Genomic DNA, 19,863 nt, shown 5'->3' with positions numbered 1-19,863 from the left:
AACTCCCCGGGGGCCCTGGCGCGCCGGGTGGGGGGGTGCTGTCAACTAGGCTTAGCGCCCCGAGAGTCCCTAGAAACAGGTGACATGCAGCCGCGATCTTCGGGCGATTCAGGCGTCGTGTCCGCCGGAGCCAAGAAGGGAGGGAGGCTGGCCCATCTGCTCGAGCCAATGAGATTGTGCTGATAAGATAAGCTCAGCAAGCTTCTCGTGCTTGTGTTGGCCTCCCCGCAACCTAGCAACATCATCGTTGTCTCGAGGTCTGCGCAATCACTGTCCTGCCTGGAGAGCGGTTCGCAGATTCCACGAAGAGCGCTTTCAAGCCATGATGGTTTCTTGCAATTTTATTTTATTCATCTGAAGGTTACGTCTTCCCTTATTTTCGTTTTCTCTTCCCAGCTTTTCAAGATGCCCGACCAGCAACAGAGCGCCGAAGCTCGTGAGCTGTCTTTAGTCTCAAACGTGGAGTTTCGAATTGCTCTTGCAGACTCCGACGAGAAGCTCCAGCAACTCTTGCAAAAGTACCTAGCTCCCTTGCTCTTGAAGCTGGCTTCCGAACATGTCGCGGTGCGCAATAAAGTGATCGCAGTCTGCCAGCATGTGAATACTCGTATCCAACCCCTCACAATAGACCTCCCCCTCCCAGCCTTGCTGAAGCAATTCAAGGAGATACGCTCGCCACTTGTGAGGCATTTTGATTTAATTTATATTAAACTGGCGTTAGACCGCTCTACCCCAGTTCGTAGGGCAGAAGTTTTCCCCGAGTTGGTCCAGGGCGTGTCACAGCTCGAAGAAGAGGCTGCGGACGCCGCCAGTGCTTTTAATTTGATATTGAGGTGCTTGATAGCTCTAAAGCTTCCACAAAAAGGCAGTGACGAAAACCTGTCGTTTCGCAGGAACCTAGGCATCTCCGACGAAGATGCCCGCTTTCTATCGAAGTGGTTCGGCAACCTTGTGTTGCTCGTACCGGCTGGAAACAAAGCCACATGCACCAGCCTGTCGGAAGCAGAATACAAATTTTTGAACAAAAATGCCCCCTTCAACGAAACGTGGAATCCTTCAAGCCCTGGGGGATTAAATCTGACTGACAGTAAAATCGCTGTTCTGTACTTTCTGGCCAGTGGTGCATTCAACGAAAGCGAGCGGTTTATTCCAGCCATAATTGCCAGTGCAGACCCCAATCGCAAGATCTCAACCATCGGCGAGGAGATGCTTAAGCAATCCGGAACGGACATGGAAAGTGAAGACGTCGTACATCGGCTTTTTGACTTATACCCGAGAGCCAAAGAGGCAGAGGCTATATCGACTACTCGCCCAGCGCTACAAATTAAGATATTCAGCCTATTATGCAAATCGGTCAAAGCCACAACTGAAACGGACAGAATCAAGCAGCTTTTTGAAGACAAAATTAATTTTGCAACCGTGATGCTTCAGGGCGGTCTGGAGGGCTCGAAGCTACGAACCCAGCTGCTCAACTTTATTACGTGGTTCGCTCGAATGGCTCCCTCGGCCCCAGTATTGGCTCCAGGAATCATTAAGCTCCTGAAAGCATCTGTCGAAGCACACGGCTGGCCGGCTCTTTCAAACAAAGGCAACGCTTCCGAACAGAAGCTGAGAAGTCTGACCTACGAAACCATTGGTTGGCTATCGTCCAAGATTGATCATACCTCGGAAGAGGGCGGGGCTGCTGGCTACAGTCTTATCAAATGGTTATTCATCGCTCTCGCCTCAGACACGTCGAGCGACGAGATATTCGTCAGCATTGATCAAGCCCTGGGAAATGTAATGAACTCAGCTGCACGAAATTTAAACGCCGATATAACTCGACGACTCCGAATTCTGTTGATGTACTACATGACTGCAGAACCGGGCGAGGTGGATAAAAGATCAAGATATACAATTGCCCGCAGTGTGAAATTTGCAGCTGTTCGCTTTGCAAATAAATGTCTCCCGTTTAGTGATGTCGAGGGACGTTGGATCAACATGATGGCCCTGGCAGCTGATCCAGATCGAGACCTTAAACTCGTCGAAGAAGGACGAAAGGGGCTCGATCCGTACTGGTACCGTGTCTTGAATCCTCCGAACGTCAACTACTCTCCCAATCCTCCCACATCATCGGACGCAGAAGACCTCTACCGATTTCCAAGGTTTTCAGAACTAGTGGAATCTGTGTTTCTTCGGACGGATGACAGAAATCCTAACGTGAAAACCGACTTCCAGTCGACCCTTATCTATAGTGATTCTTACGCCAATGCCTACCCTTCGGCAATGACTTTCATTCGAAATATTTTCCTATGTGAAGCGTTGTCATTCTCACAGGTTCCTTTTGACGCTGAGCAGCCTTATTGGGAAGAGCGACTAGATACAATAATCTCGACAAGTGAAGCTGCGCGCGAGGCAGTGCGAAAGTATCTTAGACAGTTCCCATCCGACAATATTATTATTAAACAATTCTTGGTTGCTTTTCTCAAGGGAACAGTGCGGAAGCTGGGTACGCCGCTTGGGCGGACGGTTGAGCACTTCGTGGAAATTGCCTCTTTGACGCCAAACAATCTTCTGCAACAGCTTGATCCAATTGCGATATTTTTAAGAGCCGGAGTAGAGGCTACTCGCTCGAATAACCAAGATATGATTGCGCATAGTTTCGGCATTTTGGAGTCGCTCCCCAATGCGGAAACCCGGGATCGAGAGAAGGTATCGAGAGATCTTTTGGACAAGACCTTGTCCTGGCGTAACGCTGTAGGATCGGCTGCCGATGAGGTTCGCGGACACATCCTCATGTTGATGTACTTTTTGACACGGTTGTCATACCGAGGACTCAAGCAAACGTTACTAGCCACCCAAGTCCGGCAGTTCAATGTGGTTCTGTTTGAAATTCTTGCCCATTCAAGAGACTCAACCCTTCGAGATACAGCGATAGTATGTCTGGGACAACTGAGTCTGAGCTCGCTTTTAGGTCCAGATTTCCTCAGTGAAGATATAGGCCTGGAGAAGTTGTTCGAGAGGATCTTGGTGGACGCTAAGGCGGGAAAGGAGTCCGCGATACTAGCATTGGGTCGACTTTCTTTGGCACTCCCAAAAGAGAATGACAGTTCATCTGGCGTTTTCGACCGCCTTTTACAATCATTGTATGATTTACACGATATCCGTGGTGTCGAAGTTCAACTTACCGTTGGCGAGGCATTAAGCGTTACTGCTGTTGGCTGGGCCTCGAAATCCTTACTCACTGCGTTCGATGTAGATGCTGAACGACCCCAATCGAATATTCCGTCGGATGTTCTTTCGAATATGCTAGAAAAAATCCTCCTCGACTGCAGAGCCTCCAAACCGTCGTTAAGAAGAGCCTCCGCTGTGTGGCTTTTAAGCCTGGTTCAGTATTGCGGTCATTGTCAGCCATTGCAAGATCGCCTTCGGGAATGTCAAGTGGCTTTTATCTGGCTCCTCTCTGATCGCGAAGAAATCGTTCAGGAAACCGCCTCCCGTGGGTTGAGCCTTGTTTATGAAATGGGAAATCAAAGCCTCAAAGATGACCTGGTTCGTGACTTGGTACGATCCTTCACCACCGAACAGTCCAATCTGGGGGGTGGAAAGGTTTCCGGTGATACTGAATTGTTTGAGCCTGGCGCACTACCAACTGGAGACGGCTCTGTCACCACTTATAAAGATATTGTTGGGCTAGCTTCGGAAGTCGGAGATCCAAGTCTTGTGTATCGGTTCATGTCACTGGCATCAAACAACAGCGTTTGGTCCAGCCGTGCCGCTTTTGGCCGGTTTGGTCTTAGCAATCTTCTATCGGATTCAAGCGTGAACGGATATCTCGCCCAAAATCCAAAGATCTATCCCAAACTATACCGCTACAGGTTTGATCCAAATCCGAATGTGCAAAGGTCGATGAATGACATTTGGAATGCGCTAGTAAAGGATTCCAATGCAGTAATCAACACTAATTTCGACGCGATTATGGAAGACCTGCTGAAGAGTATCCTTGTCGGTAAAGAGTGGAGGGTCAGGCAAGCAAGCTGCGCTGCGATTGCAGATCTCATTCAGGGTCGACCTATTGAGAAGTACGACAAATTTCTCAACGACATACTTAACAAAGCCTTCAAGGTCCTCGATGATATTAAGCTGACCGTTCGTGAAGAAGCTTTTAAGCTATGTCAAGTATTAAGCAATATTCTCTTACGGGCACTCGAAGAGGGAGCGCCACACTCAAAGAAAGCTCAATTAATGCTACAACATATCGTCCCCTTTCTACTACAGAACGGCATGGAGTCCAGTGTCCAGGAAATCCAAGCATATTCTATCGCGACGATGACTACGATTGTTAAGAAGAGCCCTGCTGAAGCTTTAAGGCGATTTGTCCCGGATATATTAGAGAAGTTTCTTACATCTCTGAGCTCTGTTGAGCCACAAGCAGTGAATTATATTCATTTGAATGCAGATAAGTACGGACTCACTGGGCAACAAATTGATAAAATGCGACTATCGGCCATCCGGAGCTCCCCGATGATGGAATCCATTGAGCTTCACCTACTTGATACCCTGGATGATGAGAGTATGAAGGAGGTGGCGGCGAAGATTGAGCATGTGTCAAAGTCGGCCATTGGACTACCTTCAAAGGTTGGGTGTAGCCGTGTCCTGGTGATTCTAAGCTCGAAGACCGTGCTCTTCCAGCCGTATGCGGACCGTTTTATTCAACTAACGAGAAAATACGTTCTCGATCGCAACGATACGGTGAGCGCATCATATAGCAATGCCATTGGGTATATGATGCGGCTGGCAAGCGATGATGAGATGCTGAAAACCATTGCATACGCTCAAAAGCTATACTTTGATTCGGAGGATGCGTCGCAGCGGGCTGTCGCGGGTGAAATCCTGCATTCGATTTCGAAGTACGCGAACGACCGGGTGAATAGGGTTCTAGCCACGTTCCTACCATTTGTATTTATTGGAATGCATGATACCGATAACGAGGTGAAAGAATTTTTCAGCAAGGCATGGAGTGATAATGCCAGTGGTTCTCGAATGGTCTTACTCTATTTAAAGGAAATCTTGGGCCTAGTTTCTACTCAGCTTGACTCGCCACGGTGGGCCGTCAAACATGCGTCAGCTCTCGCTGTCGCGAAGGTCGTTGCATCCTTGGATAAACAGGTCAATTCAACGACGGCAAAGATGGTTTGGCCAAGCGTCGAAAAAGCGCTTGGCGGGAAGTCTTGGGAAGGAAAGGAACAGGTTCTACACTCTATGGTCCAATTTGTAACCCGCGCAAAATCATATGCGGAGAACGACATCAGGGACCAAATACGGGTAGCTATCCATTTTGCTCAGGGTAAAAAGATATTGGCTGAAACTCATTGAACAGACAATTGCTCTTCGAGAAGCGAAAAGGAACAATGTATCTTATCGGCCTCATGCTCTCAAATGCCTGGGAGAAGTCTCGGCGGTCCTCAGTGGGTTAGATTTGGCTTCTGATGCAATTAAGATTGTCACCCAGGTGATGGAAGACAGCGCCGAACTGTCTAAAAATAAGATGGACATCGACTCTGCAAAAAAGGGCAAATTATCAAAGTAAGGTGTCGCAGCCATAGTGATCATGACGTCCGTATACTAAACCGTGAAATAGGGTTGAAGAGGAAACGTTTGTGGCATCCATTGAATGTTTACTAAAGTGTCTGGATCCATCAGTACCATACGCAGGCAAGTCTCCCTTTCCCGGATGGATTTTCAACCTTATGCTAAAGATGCGAAATTGTTTCTAGCCTTGGGAGAGCAGATATCTCAGTCGGTCGCTCTTGTCGAAACGGCAGTGGTAAACGGTGGAAAAGCCGTCCACAACGTATTGTACATTGGGCTAAAAGCATTCTTCGACCGATTGTCGACATCGCCAGCTGATTCTATCAAGGAATGTCAGGGTGCATTCACAATCTTAGTTGATCGGTTATTATTCAACGATGTAGAAGCATTGGTGGAAACCGTGAGAGCTGGACGCGCCCAGGCAATTGACTCATTCATTGTTGTCTGCACACGCGGCGATATTGATTTACAGCCAAAGTGGAGGCAGATGATCGAGAGGTGGAGTGCAGCGGAGCGGTCGGGACAAGTTAAAGTGCTGTTGAACATTGTTACCGGAAAGATGCAAAAAGCACCGGCATCAGGTTAACATGGAGATAGTTAGTCACAAGAGTACTTTTTAAACGAGCAAAGCGACTATGCATTGCATAGCATGAAAGATCTCGTGGGATCTCCTAGCCAGCTCATCACCTGCTGACTATTTAAAGAAAAATCCCGGAGTCCAAGTAGAGGAGAGGGTGCAAAGGTGTAACGATTCTATGTAATTACATATTATTGTACGGTCAGGAGCAATAAATGAGCATATCGTGCAAAGAAAAAAGACCTAGGAAGTTGTATGTATGCAACCATGCATGGCGGTAATCCGGAAGCTCAACCGACCAACCGAATGCCAGGCTTGGACTCAAAAAGTCTAGCATGCACGTTTAGCCAAGTGGCGAACTTCAGTCAGGGTTGCAAGACAACTGTTTGCTGCCGCTCAATCAGCTGTGGAGCGACGGTTTGAATACGAGAGTGAGATGGTGTTAATGGAGCAGATTCAGAGAATTGAAATATCCGATGTGAAAACATGCTGTGTCTCCGAACATAAGAATGCAGTCTGTCAGAAATTACTGCTAATAGTATTTCAGCTATGGATGTACGGAAGCCATCATGATGCAACTACTTCGTCCAGGACATCGACTTTTTGATCGGGAGCTTCTCCTTTTTGGCCACTGGATACTTTGGGCCGAACGCCGCGCTCTGTGCTTAGCCAAGTGTTGACTCTTCAAATCAGCAGCAACAGTTGGTTAATTAAACAGCTCGTGAGCATCCGAACTGGACGCATGGACGCAGGGCGTTATTTCACAGGACTGCCAATGCAAGTCACTGACGGCCCCTTTGTCGCCATTCCTCGTGGCTGAGATTTCTTTTTGCGCGTTTTTATTTGGCCATCCGGGTCGCCGTCGCGTCTGGGCACCGCATCGTGAGACCGTCAGCTCCCCCGTAAATAGGCCAATCACGGCATCGTGTGACACGAACTGATGAGGCCGTTGGCAAATCAGCTGCCGGCGGTGGAAGCGCCATGATGGGTCCAATCATGGGCAGGATGCAGGAGTGTTTTAGCGAGCAGGCCTGCATCCTGTCCTCTGTCTGCAGGCGCCGAGAAGGATCAGGACCCTTGGCGGGATGGTTGTGACGAGTTATCGATCGTCATGCCGGGTGATCTCATGGCTCCTGAGTTAACGATCCATTTCCCTCCAGCTTGCTCGGGACTTGCTGTCAAGTTTCAGCGGCCTCATTCGCACAACTCTTGCTCGCTGCTCTGACGTTTTTGCTCCTTGTCGAATCTTGGAATTAATCTTGTTTGCCTCTGAACCCTCCAGGCTGCCCCGCAGTTACGAGCTAAGCTGTCGGCAGCTCTCCGCCAGGGTCTCCTGGAAAACGTCGCCACGAGAAGGCTTCAATCTGGCGACGAGTTTCCAGCAAGGCAGCTGACTGCATGCGATTTGGTGACCTCGTGCGCGAGAGTTTTACGACCCAGTTAGATAGCCATCATGACCAGTAATGGTCGCGGCGGCAGGGCGACAGACGAGATGTTCCTCTCCTCGCCCTCCGATCGCCATCCATCCGCGGTCTCTCCGTTAAGAATTGTCAAAAGGGACTCCCCTTCTCCCTCGCGAGCTTCCGAAGCTGGCCAGCAAGCTTCATCAAGACCAATGAATCGCGCGGAGTCCGTCTCTCCTCTTCCTTACCCAGACGACTCCTCTCGTCGAGCACAGGCGAGGGATCGAAATACCTCAGTGTCGCGACCGCCCTACCCCGATGCTGGGCAGTCCGCATCAATGTCCGCTCGGTCCACGGAGAATAGCTCACCGGCCTCGCCTGGGCCTGGCGCTAGCGAAATTCCAGAAGCGCTGCGTCCCCGTCAAGACTCGAAACAGTTGCAACCTACATTGGCTGAGAGAAGAGGTGCTGTCCCAAAATCCCTTCCTGAGTCGCCCAACCCTGAGCCCTCAGACCGAGAAGGCCTATTTCAGCGACTACCTCAGCGTGAGCGAGTCACCCAGAAAGCGCCTGAACCCGTGCGCAAGGGCTCAACCGGGGTAAATCCGTATCCTGAATACCACCGGCAGTACTGGCCTCCCCCGACGAGCAGCTCGACCTTACAGCCAGAGAATAATTCTGCCATTAATCGCTTGAGCTCTACGGCATCCACTTCCACTACAAAGGCCCAACGTGGGTCTCCTCCGCCTCCCGAGACCCCCATAGTACCACCCAACCAACAACCAGCGTCCGGCATCGAAGCCCGATATGCGGCCTCGGGCATCGCGGGAACTTCTACCTTGAACAATTTGAATTCGCATAACTTTGCCGCACAACAACGTGCAACTCAATACTCTGCACCTCAGCCAAACAGATATCCGAGCCCTGCTCAAGCTCAGGTCCAACCGCCGCCACAACCACAGCAGCGGCCATGGACACCGACTGAACAACCGGGCACCCAGCCGCATGGCCCTCCACAGGTATATCAAGGCTCAACTGTAGTGGGCCCTGCTGGAGGTGCACAAGCACCGCCTGGAAACAACGCTCAACAACCGCCTCAACAGCCGTCTCAGCAGCCACCGCAGCAGCTACCGCAGCAAGCACCACCGGGAAACCAAATGCAATACGCCAATCAGCCCTCTACCGGTATCGAAGATGACTTCCAACGACTCAACATGACAGCTTCTCCCCCTCCAGCATATTCTAGTTTGGCAGGTGTCACTCCTCATGGGTATCCTCCCGAGAAATTCGGTGCTGGACAGGCTGCGCAGCAGACATCCCTAAGCGCAGCTATGTCAAGTGGTGCCTCTGCTCCCACTCAAGGGTCTGCCCAAGGCCATCCTGCATTCGCGAATGATCCACGACAGCAGCAAACTGGCACACCGGCGCAGCATCCTCCTCAGAATGGAGTGCAGTCACATCCGGCGCCAACTCCAACCCCTGGTCCGGCGTCACCTCCACCGTTGCCTGAAGGCTGGATAGCGCACCTAGACCCAAACTCAGGGCAGTATTATTATATTCACTTACCAACACAATCCACGCAGTGGGAATTTCCAAAAGGCCCAACGCCATTAAATCTTAACGATGCACCCATATCTCCGTCGCAAAGCACCTTTGGTGGCCATGGTCTATCCTCCCCAGGCCTATCCACATTTGGTAAACCATTAGCATCTCCTGCATTTTCAGCCTTTGGACATCCTATGCCTTCACCCGGAATGCCGATGAGTCCTGGATATGAACCTAGTGTCATGAGTTTCAACAGTGGTTACATCGGCCCCCCGCCGACCAGCGGAATAGAGCTCTACAAGGTCAGCCCTACAAATGGGGTTTACTTTGGTCCATATTTACGCTACAAAAACATGGACATAGAGCGTGGCCAGTGGTTGGGTTCGATCCTTCTAGTGACCGATGCTCCACAGCCACCAACAATCCATATCCACAAAAGCATCGATCTTTCTCCCAACCCACGGCAGCTGTCTCCTGTAAGCATAGCAGCTCATCAACGATGGACCTTTTACAGATACGACATTGACTTGCAAATGGATGACGCCGGGCCTGCAAAGTGGACATATGCAATTACGTCGCACCTTGGATGCACGCGGTATGAGTTCCTTGTTGCAGGGCGGCATGAAACGAACTGGCGCTTCATTGCTACCTCTGGGAATGACTTTTCCATCAACGTCAACGCCAATGAACGGTCCAAACTAGGTGGTGTTGGATATCTATGGAAAGATATTATGCAGAAACACGTCGAATGCGGAGGTTTCCACGCTCATCTAGGGCTGGGCGGCCAAATAAATGCCGACCGCCTATGGAAGGAACTCCCATCCCTCAAACAGTGGCTGTCTATCAGTGGAAAGGAGGTGAGGAAAAATGCAGCGTGGACTGCTGCACTGGAAGAAGACGTAACCCATGCATATTTCCATTATTATACCAGTCATTTTGACCAGCCGCATTTGCGGGAAGCGTTTGCTCAGATTCCACACGTATTGCAGGTGGATGACCATGATATGTACGTTTTATTTTTTATTATATTTTTTTTTTTTTTTTTCAAAATTTCCCTATCTTTCATTTTTATTGCTAATTATACTAGATTCGACGGATTTGGTTCCTACCCCGATCATATGCAGTTCTCAAATATGTTTAAAAACATTGGCAGAATTGGCATTGAAATGTATCTTCTTTTCCAGCATCACACTACACTGGAAGTCTTACGACATGTCAGCGATGATATTGATCTCTTCACGATTACAGGAACTGGGTGGCACTTTGTCAAATACTTAGGTCCGGCAATTGCCGTTGTTGGTATTGACTGTCGATCAGAGAGAAACCCACACCAAGTACTGGCCGGCCCGTCATACCAGGGGATTTTTCCGAAGGTTGCCATGTTACCTCCAAGCGTTCAGCATTGTATCTGGATGATTTCAGTGCCCCTCGTATATCCGCGCCTCGACACTGCTGAACACCTCGCACAAACCGTTGCAACTGGCAAGAAGGCTGTTACTGGTGCGTATAATATGTTAGGCAAAGTGACTAGCTCTGTTGCGGGTGTTGTTGGTGCCAAGGGAGCTGTCGGTTCTGGATTCAATTCAGTGAAGCGAGCTGTGGGAAAGTCTGGTTTGATGGGTAGTGTACTGAGTCCATTTGGAGATATCGACTTCCTCGACGAGTTGAGAGACCAATGGACACATGATTCAAAGGTTTGTCCTCAGTCACATGGCTATTTAAATAGTATCATGCTATTGCTGACCATGGTACAGGACCTTGAGAGAACATACCTCATTCGCACCCTCCAAGGCATTGCTCATCAACGTAGCATCCGAATGACGTTCCTCTCCGGTTCTGTCAGCCTCTGCGGAGCCGGGCTAGTTCATGACCCTTCTCATCCTACTGACCACAAAACTATGTATCAAATCATCTCCTCCTCCGTTGTTAACGCTTCGCCACCTTCATATATTTTGAAATTATTGCACGGCAACAACAAGCCACTATATGTCCCGCCAAATGGCCACCGATCCACTCCATCCCAACCTACTGACACCAAAGAAGACATGATGGAGCTCTTCCAAACCGATGTTGCTGGCCAACAACGTGAGCACCGGAAGTTAATGGGGCGAAGGAATTACGTTGCCATCGTGGGATATGATCCCGACTCCGTGAATGCCGCGTATACTGGCATGCCTCAGCCACAGCAAGGTCATGGTGGCAGCCCGCCGGGTGCGTTCCCTAAGTTGAGTCTCGCCGTGGACTTTTTGGTACAAGGCGAGGGAGCATTCGGGAATGTTATTAAGTATGGCCCTGTTATTGTTCCAAGCTTAGAGCTGGGAAGGTAACAGGAGACTAAAGTTTCAGCGGCTTCATTTTGCACTAAAGTTACTGCTTAGGGCTTCATTATGAAGTGATGTGATGTGAATGAAGCATATTTCCTTGCCTTGGTTTCCATATTTAGCGTTCACTCCATTGCGTTCTCCTTTACCCATTGCTTCTGTTCATCTTTCTACATTCTGGCATGTGCTGCTTGATTCTGATGTGATTCATAATTTATTTCACAGGATGATAAAATTATATAATAGCTAACAAGAACGTGGTATCCATCTATAAGAGCTAGTGCAGTGCTAAAACACATATTAACCACATATTAAATGTACTCAGGCAACATACCAAGAAATTCCAAGACCCATCACCGCTCAGAAACTGACCCCATGAGCCCATATTTCCATTGTCTAAATGTCAAACAGTAAATTTAAATAGCAAGCAAAGGTTTATCATCGAAAACGCCTTAAATTCTGCTTTGCCATGGCCACTTCCATTTCCATTTCCACGGCCACTTCGGATCTTTCCACCCGGGAATCCAATTCTCTGGCTTAGGCAGGCAGACACCAATTCTCCAGAAATAATCTCTGTGGGCGAAGAACAAATCCCAAGGCTTGTAGGCCATTGGTACAGACATGGAATATTGATCTTGATACTTCTCGACGTGCACTCTCTCAAGGCACGACTCGTGTTCGTAAAGTTTATCATCTGAGTTAAACAACTGCGCCACCTCTTCGAGACCCAAAAGCCGCTGATGTGAACTGCATCTTGGGTCGGCGTCTCCGATGCAAAAGCGAAGATCACCCAGGGAAGGAGGCAAGTCTGGCTTTGAAATAAATATCTCCCCCGCATGTGGATAATAGCCCCATTCTGAGAGAGGGAGGAGGGGAACGGGGTCATCTACGTGGGTCACGCGACAAAAAGATGGAGAACTCTTTTCTTCATTCCTCACGAAACTCGGAGGTAAGCTATCAGTGGGCAGCGAAAACTGATCATTCAAATATTCCGCCAGCGCGCGATTCCCTATCCTTGGCTCTCCAAATGTGGTAACCTGCGGGTTCCAGCCGCGTGCACGCAGTTCCAAACTTGCAATGGCAGCAACGGCACCGCCAAGAGAGTGTCCAGTTACAACAAGTTGGTAGTCTGGGTATTTGGCAATGGTATCACTGAGTGGCCCCAATATTGCAGCACGGGCATTAACCCAGGAGGTCATAAAGCCGGCGTGTACGGTACAGTTTAGGCACCTGTCCCCACCGTCATCCCGTCCAGGCCGTTCCGGATACGGGACGTAAACTTGCGGCACGGCGGATAGATCAACAATGGTGTTAGTTATCGAATATGTTCCGCGGAAAGCAAGAATAATCCGTTTCGGCCAGGGAGGATGGGAAAGCGCTAAGTAACCACATGAGTCCGAGAGCAAAGGGCCGGTATTCCAGGTCTATCAAAGCAATTTTAAGGCATCAGATAGGTACTGCAGCATTCAGGGACAAGATCATGCGTACTTTGACCAGCTCAAACCCTTCGAATTCCTTACATCTCCCAGCACACCGGAATGGCTTGTATATTCCGGTGGTGCCCACGCAATAAGTTATATCGACAATGCGCGCGAGTTCTTCGAGGGAGTCAAATAGCTTCTGTGAAACCCGCCTGCTAGTACCGTCATACGGCCGGGCAAGAGCTGAGAGAAATAGAACCGTCGCCAGAACAAAATAATAGGTCATCAAGATTGAATGACCTGGCCGCGCTCGAGTCATGGGTCCCACGTTAGGGCGAAGAGTCCCTACTGCATCAGAGGAACGTGGCTAGATCCTATCGATGAAATATGAAATATCTGCTTGTCATAATAATTATCATCGGAGATACTTTAGCTCTACAGAGGATAAGATGGCAAGGGCATGCATATATGCAAATACCCGGACAAGCAACCTGTGACAGAAAGATCACCCAGCACGGGCCTCGTGACGTTGAAACTGCCAAGAGGCATCGGGAACTGTGGAGCTGGTCAGATTAAGGTTAACTAGTTAATTTGGCTGGCGAGCCAACCAACAAAGCTAAACCCTAAACTTTGTTTCAGCCTCACGGCACCCACGAGAGGACTTTGAGGACACCGTTTTGCAGGGGAAAGAATAGAGGGATCTGCATGAAGAGTACGGAGTACAGAATAACTATAGCCTGCATAGCTGTATGTTCTACTGAAAAGCATGCCTTGGTAGATTGTGATATATGTACTGTCATTGACTAAAGCTGCCAGATTACAACTCGTCCGTCAACACCGCTGGCTGTTGAATGTGGTCAGCAACTTGCTCTCTAAAAACCAAAGTGGGTGCGGAATCACATACTGCTAAACTTTCTCACAGTCTCTCCTGCCTCTTCATAAACACGTATAGTGTTTATGGTATTCTGATGCAATGTCTCAAGTCTCGAGTCGTCTTTAGTACTGCCCTTCAAATCCATCTGCCGGAACTTATTCAGCGCAGATTCTTCGCGGGCAGCGCCAGTACCCTGGGTGGACTTCGTCCCCACAGACCCCGTTAATTTCCAACCTCGCTCGTCACCACTAAGCCGATACACTTCGCAGTCCTAAAAGCTGGTTAGTGTGCGACCATGACCAAGGGTGTCCAATTAGCTCACATGGCCCGCCGCTATAATCTCATTTTCTCCATTCCAGATCAAAGACATGAATGGCAGCAACCGGGTGCTAACGTTTAACATCGCTCGCGGAGGCTGATCTGGAGCACTTGGATAGACAATAGTGACGCTACTATCGTGGCATGTAAACGCCAGGGAATCCCCGCTAGGTGAGAACGCGCAACCATGAACCCAACCAGCAGAATCATTCAAAAACTCTCCACAGACGGTGTTAAATGGCAAGCGTTCTCCCCATGCTGTTGGTTGCGGTCGCTCGTCGACGCCTTTAATGTAGCTCGACAGCACTCTAGCATGAGAATCGGTCGATCCGGCAGCCAAGAGAACGGAATTGGGATGCCATGCCAACGTAGTAATTGTACTACGAATAGGTTTCTTCAAATGCTTCGAAATCCACCAGTCATTTTCCTCTTCGAAGTAGCACACAGCGATAACACGTGCGCCGGACCCAACAGCAAACTTCTGTTCGGACGGCGACCATCGAACAAAAGTGGCTGCCCTGTTGATACGCAGCAGTACAAGCGTGGGCCTCCAGCCGGACGAGGTGCGCTCCCAAACATACGCATTTCGGTCTAGACCATTGTCAGTAATAGGCCGCCAACGGGGAATGTGTAGCAAAAGCAGCCCACAAGGGTGGGGGGGGATCAGGATTACCCTGAGAGCAGGTAACGATCCTTCCACTGCGTGGAGCAATGTCCACGCCGGTTACTGTCTTGTCATGGCCCTTCAATTCGTCGGTCAAAGCAAACTTGGAACCTGATCTCTGGTAGAGATCTACGACATTCTCCTTGGCGACAGCGAGGATATCTTTGTCGGCAGAAAATGAGTGATCTGCAATCGGACGGTGAAAGAGGTGATGAACCTCGGGGGACGTCATTTCGAAAAGATTTGCGATAGGAGTAGCTCTCTACTACCGCAGCAGAATGCCTATGCGTTTCGGTAACGGATGTTGAAAGTGCCCGCGTGTCTGCACAGCTTGCCCTGACTTACGTAGTTGTTGGGTTGTCGGGCGGGTATGAGTCACGTGCAACAAAGGCCACCCGCTGAGTCAGCACAAAACTGGTTGCGACGAAGAGGAGCTGCTTCAGTGCTTCAGCTGCGTGCTTAGCCCAGCTTCAGACGGCTAGATCGTGCATTGATTTAGGGCTTTCAAGCTCGTCGACTCTATTGTCAATATGGCTACCAAATCCGCGTCGACAGGCGTCGGGGTTCCAAATCAAACGTAAGCTATATTCCAGTCCCCTTTCTCCCACGACCAGTGCTGACAGTGCGAAGTCTATACTGCACGAACCTGCCCGATAAATTGCGAAAGCTTGACCTAAGGCTTGCCCTTTACACTTTATTTTCCACCTATGGAACAGTCCTCGACGTCGTAGCCATGAAAACAGAGAAGATGCGGGGTCAAGCGCACGTTGTGTTCAGGGACATCCAAACCAGCACACAAGCCATGCGAGCCCTACAAGGGTTCAACTTTTTCGGAAAAGAGATGGTCAGTTACCACAACCTCGCCTTCATCAAATTGAGAATGGACGATTCAGCTTACGACCAAGCTTTAGAGAATCGTCTATGCGAAAGGAAACTCTGATATAATTGCAAAGCTTCGCGGCACCTATGCACCTCAAAGTGCGCCGGAACAGTCCGGAATCTCTACCGATCTCCAGAAATCTATCTTTAACGCGCCCCCTTCAGCAGTAGCAACGACTGAGGCCCGAAATGTGGATGAGTCGAAGCAGCAAGTACCACACGGAATTAAGAGACCAAGAGAGGAAGAAAGTGAGGGAGAGGCCCCGATGGAAGAAGATGAAAGTGATGTCCCCATGGAAGCTTCATCAGATGAAGAGTAGTGTTTTTCTTGGACTCCGCCACGTTATCGATGATATTCCCCCGGATGGCAATACTTGTACAGCATCGTCGGCCGTTTGAGCAAGGCCGACAGGGCACATGCCAAATATTGCTTCGTGTCTTATCGCTCCGTTGCCAGCAACGAGAGGATTTCGCAAAATTGCCGACGGCAAATGAGAATTGAGCCACGGCGGTTACTAGGAGCATCGGCTGGCACCGGATGGATGGCTTAGAATACCAGCGGGTGGACGCGCCATACCTACAGTGAAGCAGGTTTCCTCGTGGGCTTACTCGGAAGGCCGTTTTTGAATTTGTTGGGTCTTTATAAACAGCAACGATAGGTATTCTCCAACGCCATGTGGCATGTCCCTTCCACCCATTCATGTATACAGGAATAAAGCGAACCCACCCAATTTAATGCTACAACATGCCTTTGTTGTCCTCTTATGAAATGGGCATTCGGGAAAAGTGCAGTTTCCTCCCCCATCCACTCATAGGAACACCGTTTACTAATACAATCCAGGTTTAATTTATCCGTGGAATTTCGAACACCTTTACTTTGTAGTTAGATGTATTCGCCGCTCGGCTTTGAGAAATGGAAACGAAAGCAGGCTTGGCAGAGGCTATTTATCTCAGTAAATATCCATTGCCGATGTGCAGCAGTCCCCCAGCTAAGGCCAGATTGGATCCCTTTATCCGGACAACATTCGTTGCTCAAATGTCCAATCGGAAAAGCGTTCCTTATCTACCTTCAAGCATTTTACAAACGGACCTTGCCTCTTCCGGGTGCTATCCTAGCAATCATCATAAGGGATCTATTCAGTTTCTCATACAGCTGCTCATGTGTTTGTATAGCAGATTGATCCACTGTGGCACCATTTCGAGTTCACAAATGTGAATAAATCTACACAGAGCCTGGAAGACCTCTAAGAGCTATTTCAGCTTTCCTTGATAGTTTTACATGGAGCTAACTACCTAGCTTCAAGAGGAATAGTGGTCCCAAATCCCCCATTCATCACATTGAACTCAGTTCATTGTGCTCTGTACAGAATACAGGAAAGCTTGAATGAAGATTTTGAGGGTGACCTCATGAAAAACTGAATATTACCCCAAAACTTATCGATATTTAGCCTCGTTGGTCTCTCTCGTCCTCCGCCCTGCCTGGTCCAATTTATGGGCCGGAGGATGACGGATCCGCCCTCGCTGCTGTTCGTCATTTGCTTGGGAATCAAAACTGGTCAGACCTGATTTGAGAAATGGTTCTATCAATACCTAGGATCACCCATATGACGCCATTGTCCACAAGCCATAAATCCAGACCGCCCGAGGAAATGGAAACAACAGCGATGAGAAAAACTGTATTTCTCAGTGCCTTGCTCAGGTGGAAGAGGACGGAACCACTATTTATGGAAGGGAAAGAAATCAAATTTAAGGTTTTATGACATTTTGCGTCACCCTTAAAGATACCTGATCTCTGGCGAGTTCATCTATATATTTAAGCTTGTCCCTATCCCCCCTTTTTTCTGTCCCTTGAAACTTGATGAAATACACTTGATAAGAGGTTCAGGATGAAGCCCTACGCCGCATATATTGCTATTCTGCTAGCATACCTCAATTCTGCTGTCGCTGCTCCGCCGCCAGTTAGAACCGACACGATCCATTCTAGCCATGGGCCCTTCACAGGGACACCAACGACGACTGGCGCCTTGAGCACAAGCGTGCTCGCGTCTAGCATTGCTCACAAGCCGCCAAACCCCAATGCGACGAGTTACCCAAGCGATGGACAACTCCATGCCCCTCAGCCGGTTCCCTATGCGCCCGCTGGCGGTATAGGAACTGATGGCACAGAACCTGTCTACAATGTTAAAAGCGATTTCGATTACCAGTCGCTGGTAAGCGTAATAATTCATTCTAACTCAAATGCATGATTTAACGACCGCCAGGCCCTTGCACTGTATCAGGAATGGATCGAGCTCGATCTATTCTATTATGGACTTGCTGCCTTTTCAGATGAAGATTTCGTTGCGGCTGGACTTACAGCCGAAGACCGATATCTGATCCAATTTATGGCAGAACAGGAGCGCGGGCATGCTACACTCATCAGCAATATGCTGGGAGCTCAGGCCCCTAAGCTGTGTGCCTATAATTATCCCTTCACAACAGTCCGCGAATATGTCGACTTTAGCCAGAAGCTCACTCGATTTGGAGAATCGGGGGTATATGGCTTCCTCGAACATTTAGATTCCCGTGAAGCAGCAACCTTGCTACTCCAGTCTATCACTACAGAAGCCCGCCAGCAGATGATTTTCAGGCAGTTTGATGGTCTCTTTCCAATGCCGGTCTGGTTTGAAGTTGGAGTTCCTCAATCTTGGGCTTGGACATTGATGGCACCATTCATTAGTTGGTGCCCAGAAGGTCAGACAAGACTCGTCTGGCAGAACTTCCCGGCTCTATATATCCTTAATCAACCGAACCCGGCTCGCTTGAACGGTTCGGCCGGCTTTAACGAAACACTTGGCCCCGGCATGAACACACTAAGAAACTCGCACCTCTCCCCATCAGAATCCTGCCTCAATGCCACTGATAACTCCAATGACTGTGGCCCAGCTATTACTCAGAATAGGTCTATGCCGCTTTCTTGGCCTGGGCGTGAGGTTCAATTAATGTGGGAAACCCCTGGAAAGCCTGTTGGCCCAAACAACAGCTATATAACGTCGTCAAATGCGGGAGATCCCAAATTCGTCGTGTGGGTGACGCAACTCAATGTTACCTATTCACCTTTGACTCTACAGTCTAATGAAACAGGCGGGGGGATGAACATGGGAACGACTATTCAACCCAATTTGGAGACGTATGCTGGCGATCCGGCCGTGAACGGGACCATGTTTATTGCCGTTACAGATAGTGATCCTGTTCTATCGCCATTTAACCTCTCTATGATCAATCCACACATTGTGGCTGGGCCAGCTTTGTATCAGGCCGGGTAAGTTTGAACCGACGAGCTCGCTGGGCTGCCATGCGGCCATCCGAACTATTGTGTCCTTACTCTCTGCGTCCTGTTGGTCGGGCGACTTGGTGGAACTAGGAAGCTATTGTGGCCTTTGACCCCCATGAAGCTTGAGCGCCGGTATTTTCGGTGAAGATTAAAATGCAATACTTTTTCTCGGATTAATTAGCATTTTGTTATTTAATATAATTGTCTATAGTTAGTTATTATTTGCTGGAAATTTCCGAGTTTTGGACACTTATTCCTTTCCCGTATTCGAGAAGTAAAATTGCATTGACCTGTAGGGAAACGGACCAACTGTTGGACAAATGAAAGTGGTGTTTGAAATACTATCTTTCGTCCCCAGACGAACTCAAATCCTGCGGTTGTGAAGCAGCATTGGTTTTATCCTCCTCCATATTCTCCTCCACACAGGCTTTCATTGAGCCTATGCGATGCAATTCCCTAGGGCTCCTCTAATATAGACCGATCGTAAGTTGATCTGTTCAGTTTGCTTGAATGAATACAGCTTTCATTCAGGCATGGGGTGAATGAACTTTTCCTCAGAAGCCACTCCCGCTGTTGCCGAAAGCTAATCGATCGGGCTTTCATCCGCTCAACAGAGCTCAATTTCCATCCAAATCATGTTGCCCATCGGTTCCTCCTAGCCGACAATCTTTCACGGGGTAATATTTCGGATTCCTGGAGAAGCATACATTTCCAATTGTTTTTGCCCTCTGCGTAAGAGGTACTCGATGGTAGCGAAATCCTTCCTGTTCACGTCTCGATTCTTCTGAAACTCTTGCCTGGGGATTTTTCCGTCAACCCTTCTGTGAGATAGCTAATCTGTACGAAGTAAAGAGTCGATTGATTAATTACCTGGCATAGCGCTTGAAATTTGCTTGAGAACCCTGAGGCTTTGTGATTAGCTAGTCGGAATAGCGGCATACGGAGTTCTTTGGGTGTAGTTCAATATATGATCACCT

The 19,863-nt window shown here is 49.0% G+C and overlaps 6 protein-coding genes across 6 annotated transcripts; 4 read left to right on the top strand and 2 right to left on the bottom strand.

Annotated features, from left to right (window-relative positions):
* Positions 1 to 405: 405 nt before the first annotated feature.
* ECM29 (proteasome component M29) lies at positions 406 to 6,207 on the top strand (the record flags this gene model as incomplete). Its single annotated transcript, XM_003066842.2, has 4 exons — positions 406 to 5,304; positions 5,360 to 5,565; positions 5,621 to 5,694; positions 5,757 to 6,207. The coding sequence occupies 4 exons, from the start codon at positions 406 to 408 to the stop codon at positions 6,155 to 6,157; spliced, it is 5,580 nt and encodes a 1,859-aa protein (XP_003066888.2). The 3' UTR covers positions 6,158 to 6,207.
* Positions 6,208 to 7,601: 1,394 nt separating this feature from the next.
* Positions 7,602 to 11,423, top strand: D8B26_006926 (uncharacterized protein; the record flags this gene model as incomplete). Its single annotated transcript, XM_003066841.2, has 3 exons — positions 7,602 to 10,102; positions 10,184 to 10,790; positions 10,851 to 11,423. 3 exons carry the CDS (start codon positions 7,602 to 7,604, stop codon positions 11,421 to 11,423), a joined length of 3,681 nt encoding a protein of 1,226 aa, XP_003066887.2.
* A 250-nt stretch (positions 11,424 to 11,673) lies between these two features.
* On the bottom strand, positions 11,674 to 13,180 carry D8B26_006925 (uncharacterized protein). Its single transcript, XM_003066840.2, has 2 exons — positions 12,906 to 13,180; positions 11,674 to 12,841 (listed from the first exon to the last, which is right to left on the bottom strand). The coding sequence occupies exons 1-2, from the start codon at positions 13,155 to 13,157 to the stop codon at positions 11,870 to 11,872; spliced, it is 1,224 nt and encodes a 407-aa protein (XP_003066886.2). The 5' UTR covers positions 13,158 to 13,180; the 3' UTR covers positions 11,674 to 11,869.
* A 369-nt stretch (positions 13,181 to 13,549) lies between these two features.
* On the bottom strand, positions 13,550 to 15,020 carry D8B26_006924 (uncharacterized protein). The gene is made up of 4 exons (XM_003066839.2): positions 14,704 to 15,020; positions 14,035 to 14,621; positions 13,743 to 13,983; positions 13,550 to 13,682 (listed from the first exon to the last, which is right to left on the bottom strand). Exons 1-4 carry the CDS (start codon positions 14,924 to 14,926, stop codon positions 13,642 to 13,644), a joined length of 1,092 nt encoding a protein of 363 aa, XP_003066885.1. The 5' UTR covers positions 14,927 to 15,020; the 3' UTR covers positions 13,550 to 13,641.
* Positions 15,021 to 15,155: 135 nt separating this feature from the next.
* MSL1 (U2 snRNP complex subunit msl1) lies at positions 15,156 to 15,893 on the top strand (the record flags this gene model as incomplete). The annotated part of the gene is made up of 3 exons (XM_003066838.2): positions 15,156 to 15,271; positions 15,325 to 15,538; positions 15,606 to 15,893. The coding sequence occupies exons 1-3, from the start codon at positions 15,225 to 15,227 to the stop codon at positions 15,891 to 15,893; spliced, it is 549 nt and encodes a 182-aa protein (XP_003066884.2). The 5' UTR covers positions 15,156 to 15,224.
* Positions 15,894 to 16,959: 1,066 nt separating this feature from the next.
* D8B26_006922 (uncharacterized protein) lies at positions 16,960 to 19,134 on the top strand. The gene is made up of 2 exons (XM_003066837.2): positions 16,960 to 17,783; positions 17,835 to 19,134. Exons 1-2 carry the CDS (start codon positions 17,460 to 17,462, stop codon positions 18,876 to 18,878), a joined length of 1,368 nt encoding a protein of 455 aa, XP_003066883.1. The 5' UTR covers positions 16,960 to 17,459; the 3' UTR covers positions 18,879 to 19,134.
* The last annotated feature ends 729 nt before the right edge of the window (positions 19,135 to 19,863 follow it).

The sequence above is a fragment of the Coccidioides posadasii genome, chromosome 3 (assembly GCF_018416015.2).
Source record: "Coccidioides posadasii str. Silveira chromosome 3, complete sequence".
Lineage (NCBI taxonomy): Eukaryota > Fungi > Ascomycota > Eurotiomycetes > Onygenales > Onygenaceae > Coccidioides > Coccidioides posadasii.
This window is presented reverse-complemented; position numbering and strand designations above follow the sequence as displayed.

What these genes read in the sequence shown, in the direction of transcription:
- D8B26_006925 (XM_003066840.2), bottom strand. Translation starts at nt 13,157, where the DNA reads ATGACTCGAGCGCGGCCAGGTCATTCAATCTTGATGACCTATTATTTT. An exon ending in AAGGGTTTGAGCTGGTCAAA is followed by an intron (nt 12,842 to 12,905) that starts GTACGCATGATC and finishes TTGCTTTGATAG; the next exon opens with ACCTGGAATACCGGCCCTTT.
- D8B26_006924 (XM_003066839.2), bottom strand. Translation starts at nt 14,926, where the DNA reads ATGACGTCCCCCGAGGTTCATCACCTCTTTCACCGTCCGATTGCAGAT. An exon ending in GATCGTTACCTGCTCTCAGG is followed by an intron (nt 14,622 to 14,703) that starts GTAATCCTGATC and finishes ACAATGGTCTAG; the next exon opens with ACCGAAATGCGTATGTTTGG. An exon ending in GACTGTGAGAAAGTTTAGCA is followed by an intron (nt 13,683 to 13,742) that starts GTATGTGATTCC and finishes CACATTCAACAG; the next exon opens with CCAGCGGTGTTGACGGACGA.
- D8B26_006922 (XM_003066837.2), top strand. Translation starts at nt 17,460, where the DNA reads ATGAAGCCCTACGCCGCATATATTGCTATTCTGCTAGCATACCTCAAT. An exon ending in ATTTCGATTACCAGTCGCTG is followed by an intron (nt 17,784 to 17,834) that starts GTAAGCGTAATA and finishes AACGACCGCCAG; the next exon opens with GCCCTTGCACTGTATCAGGA.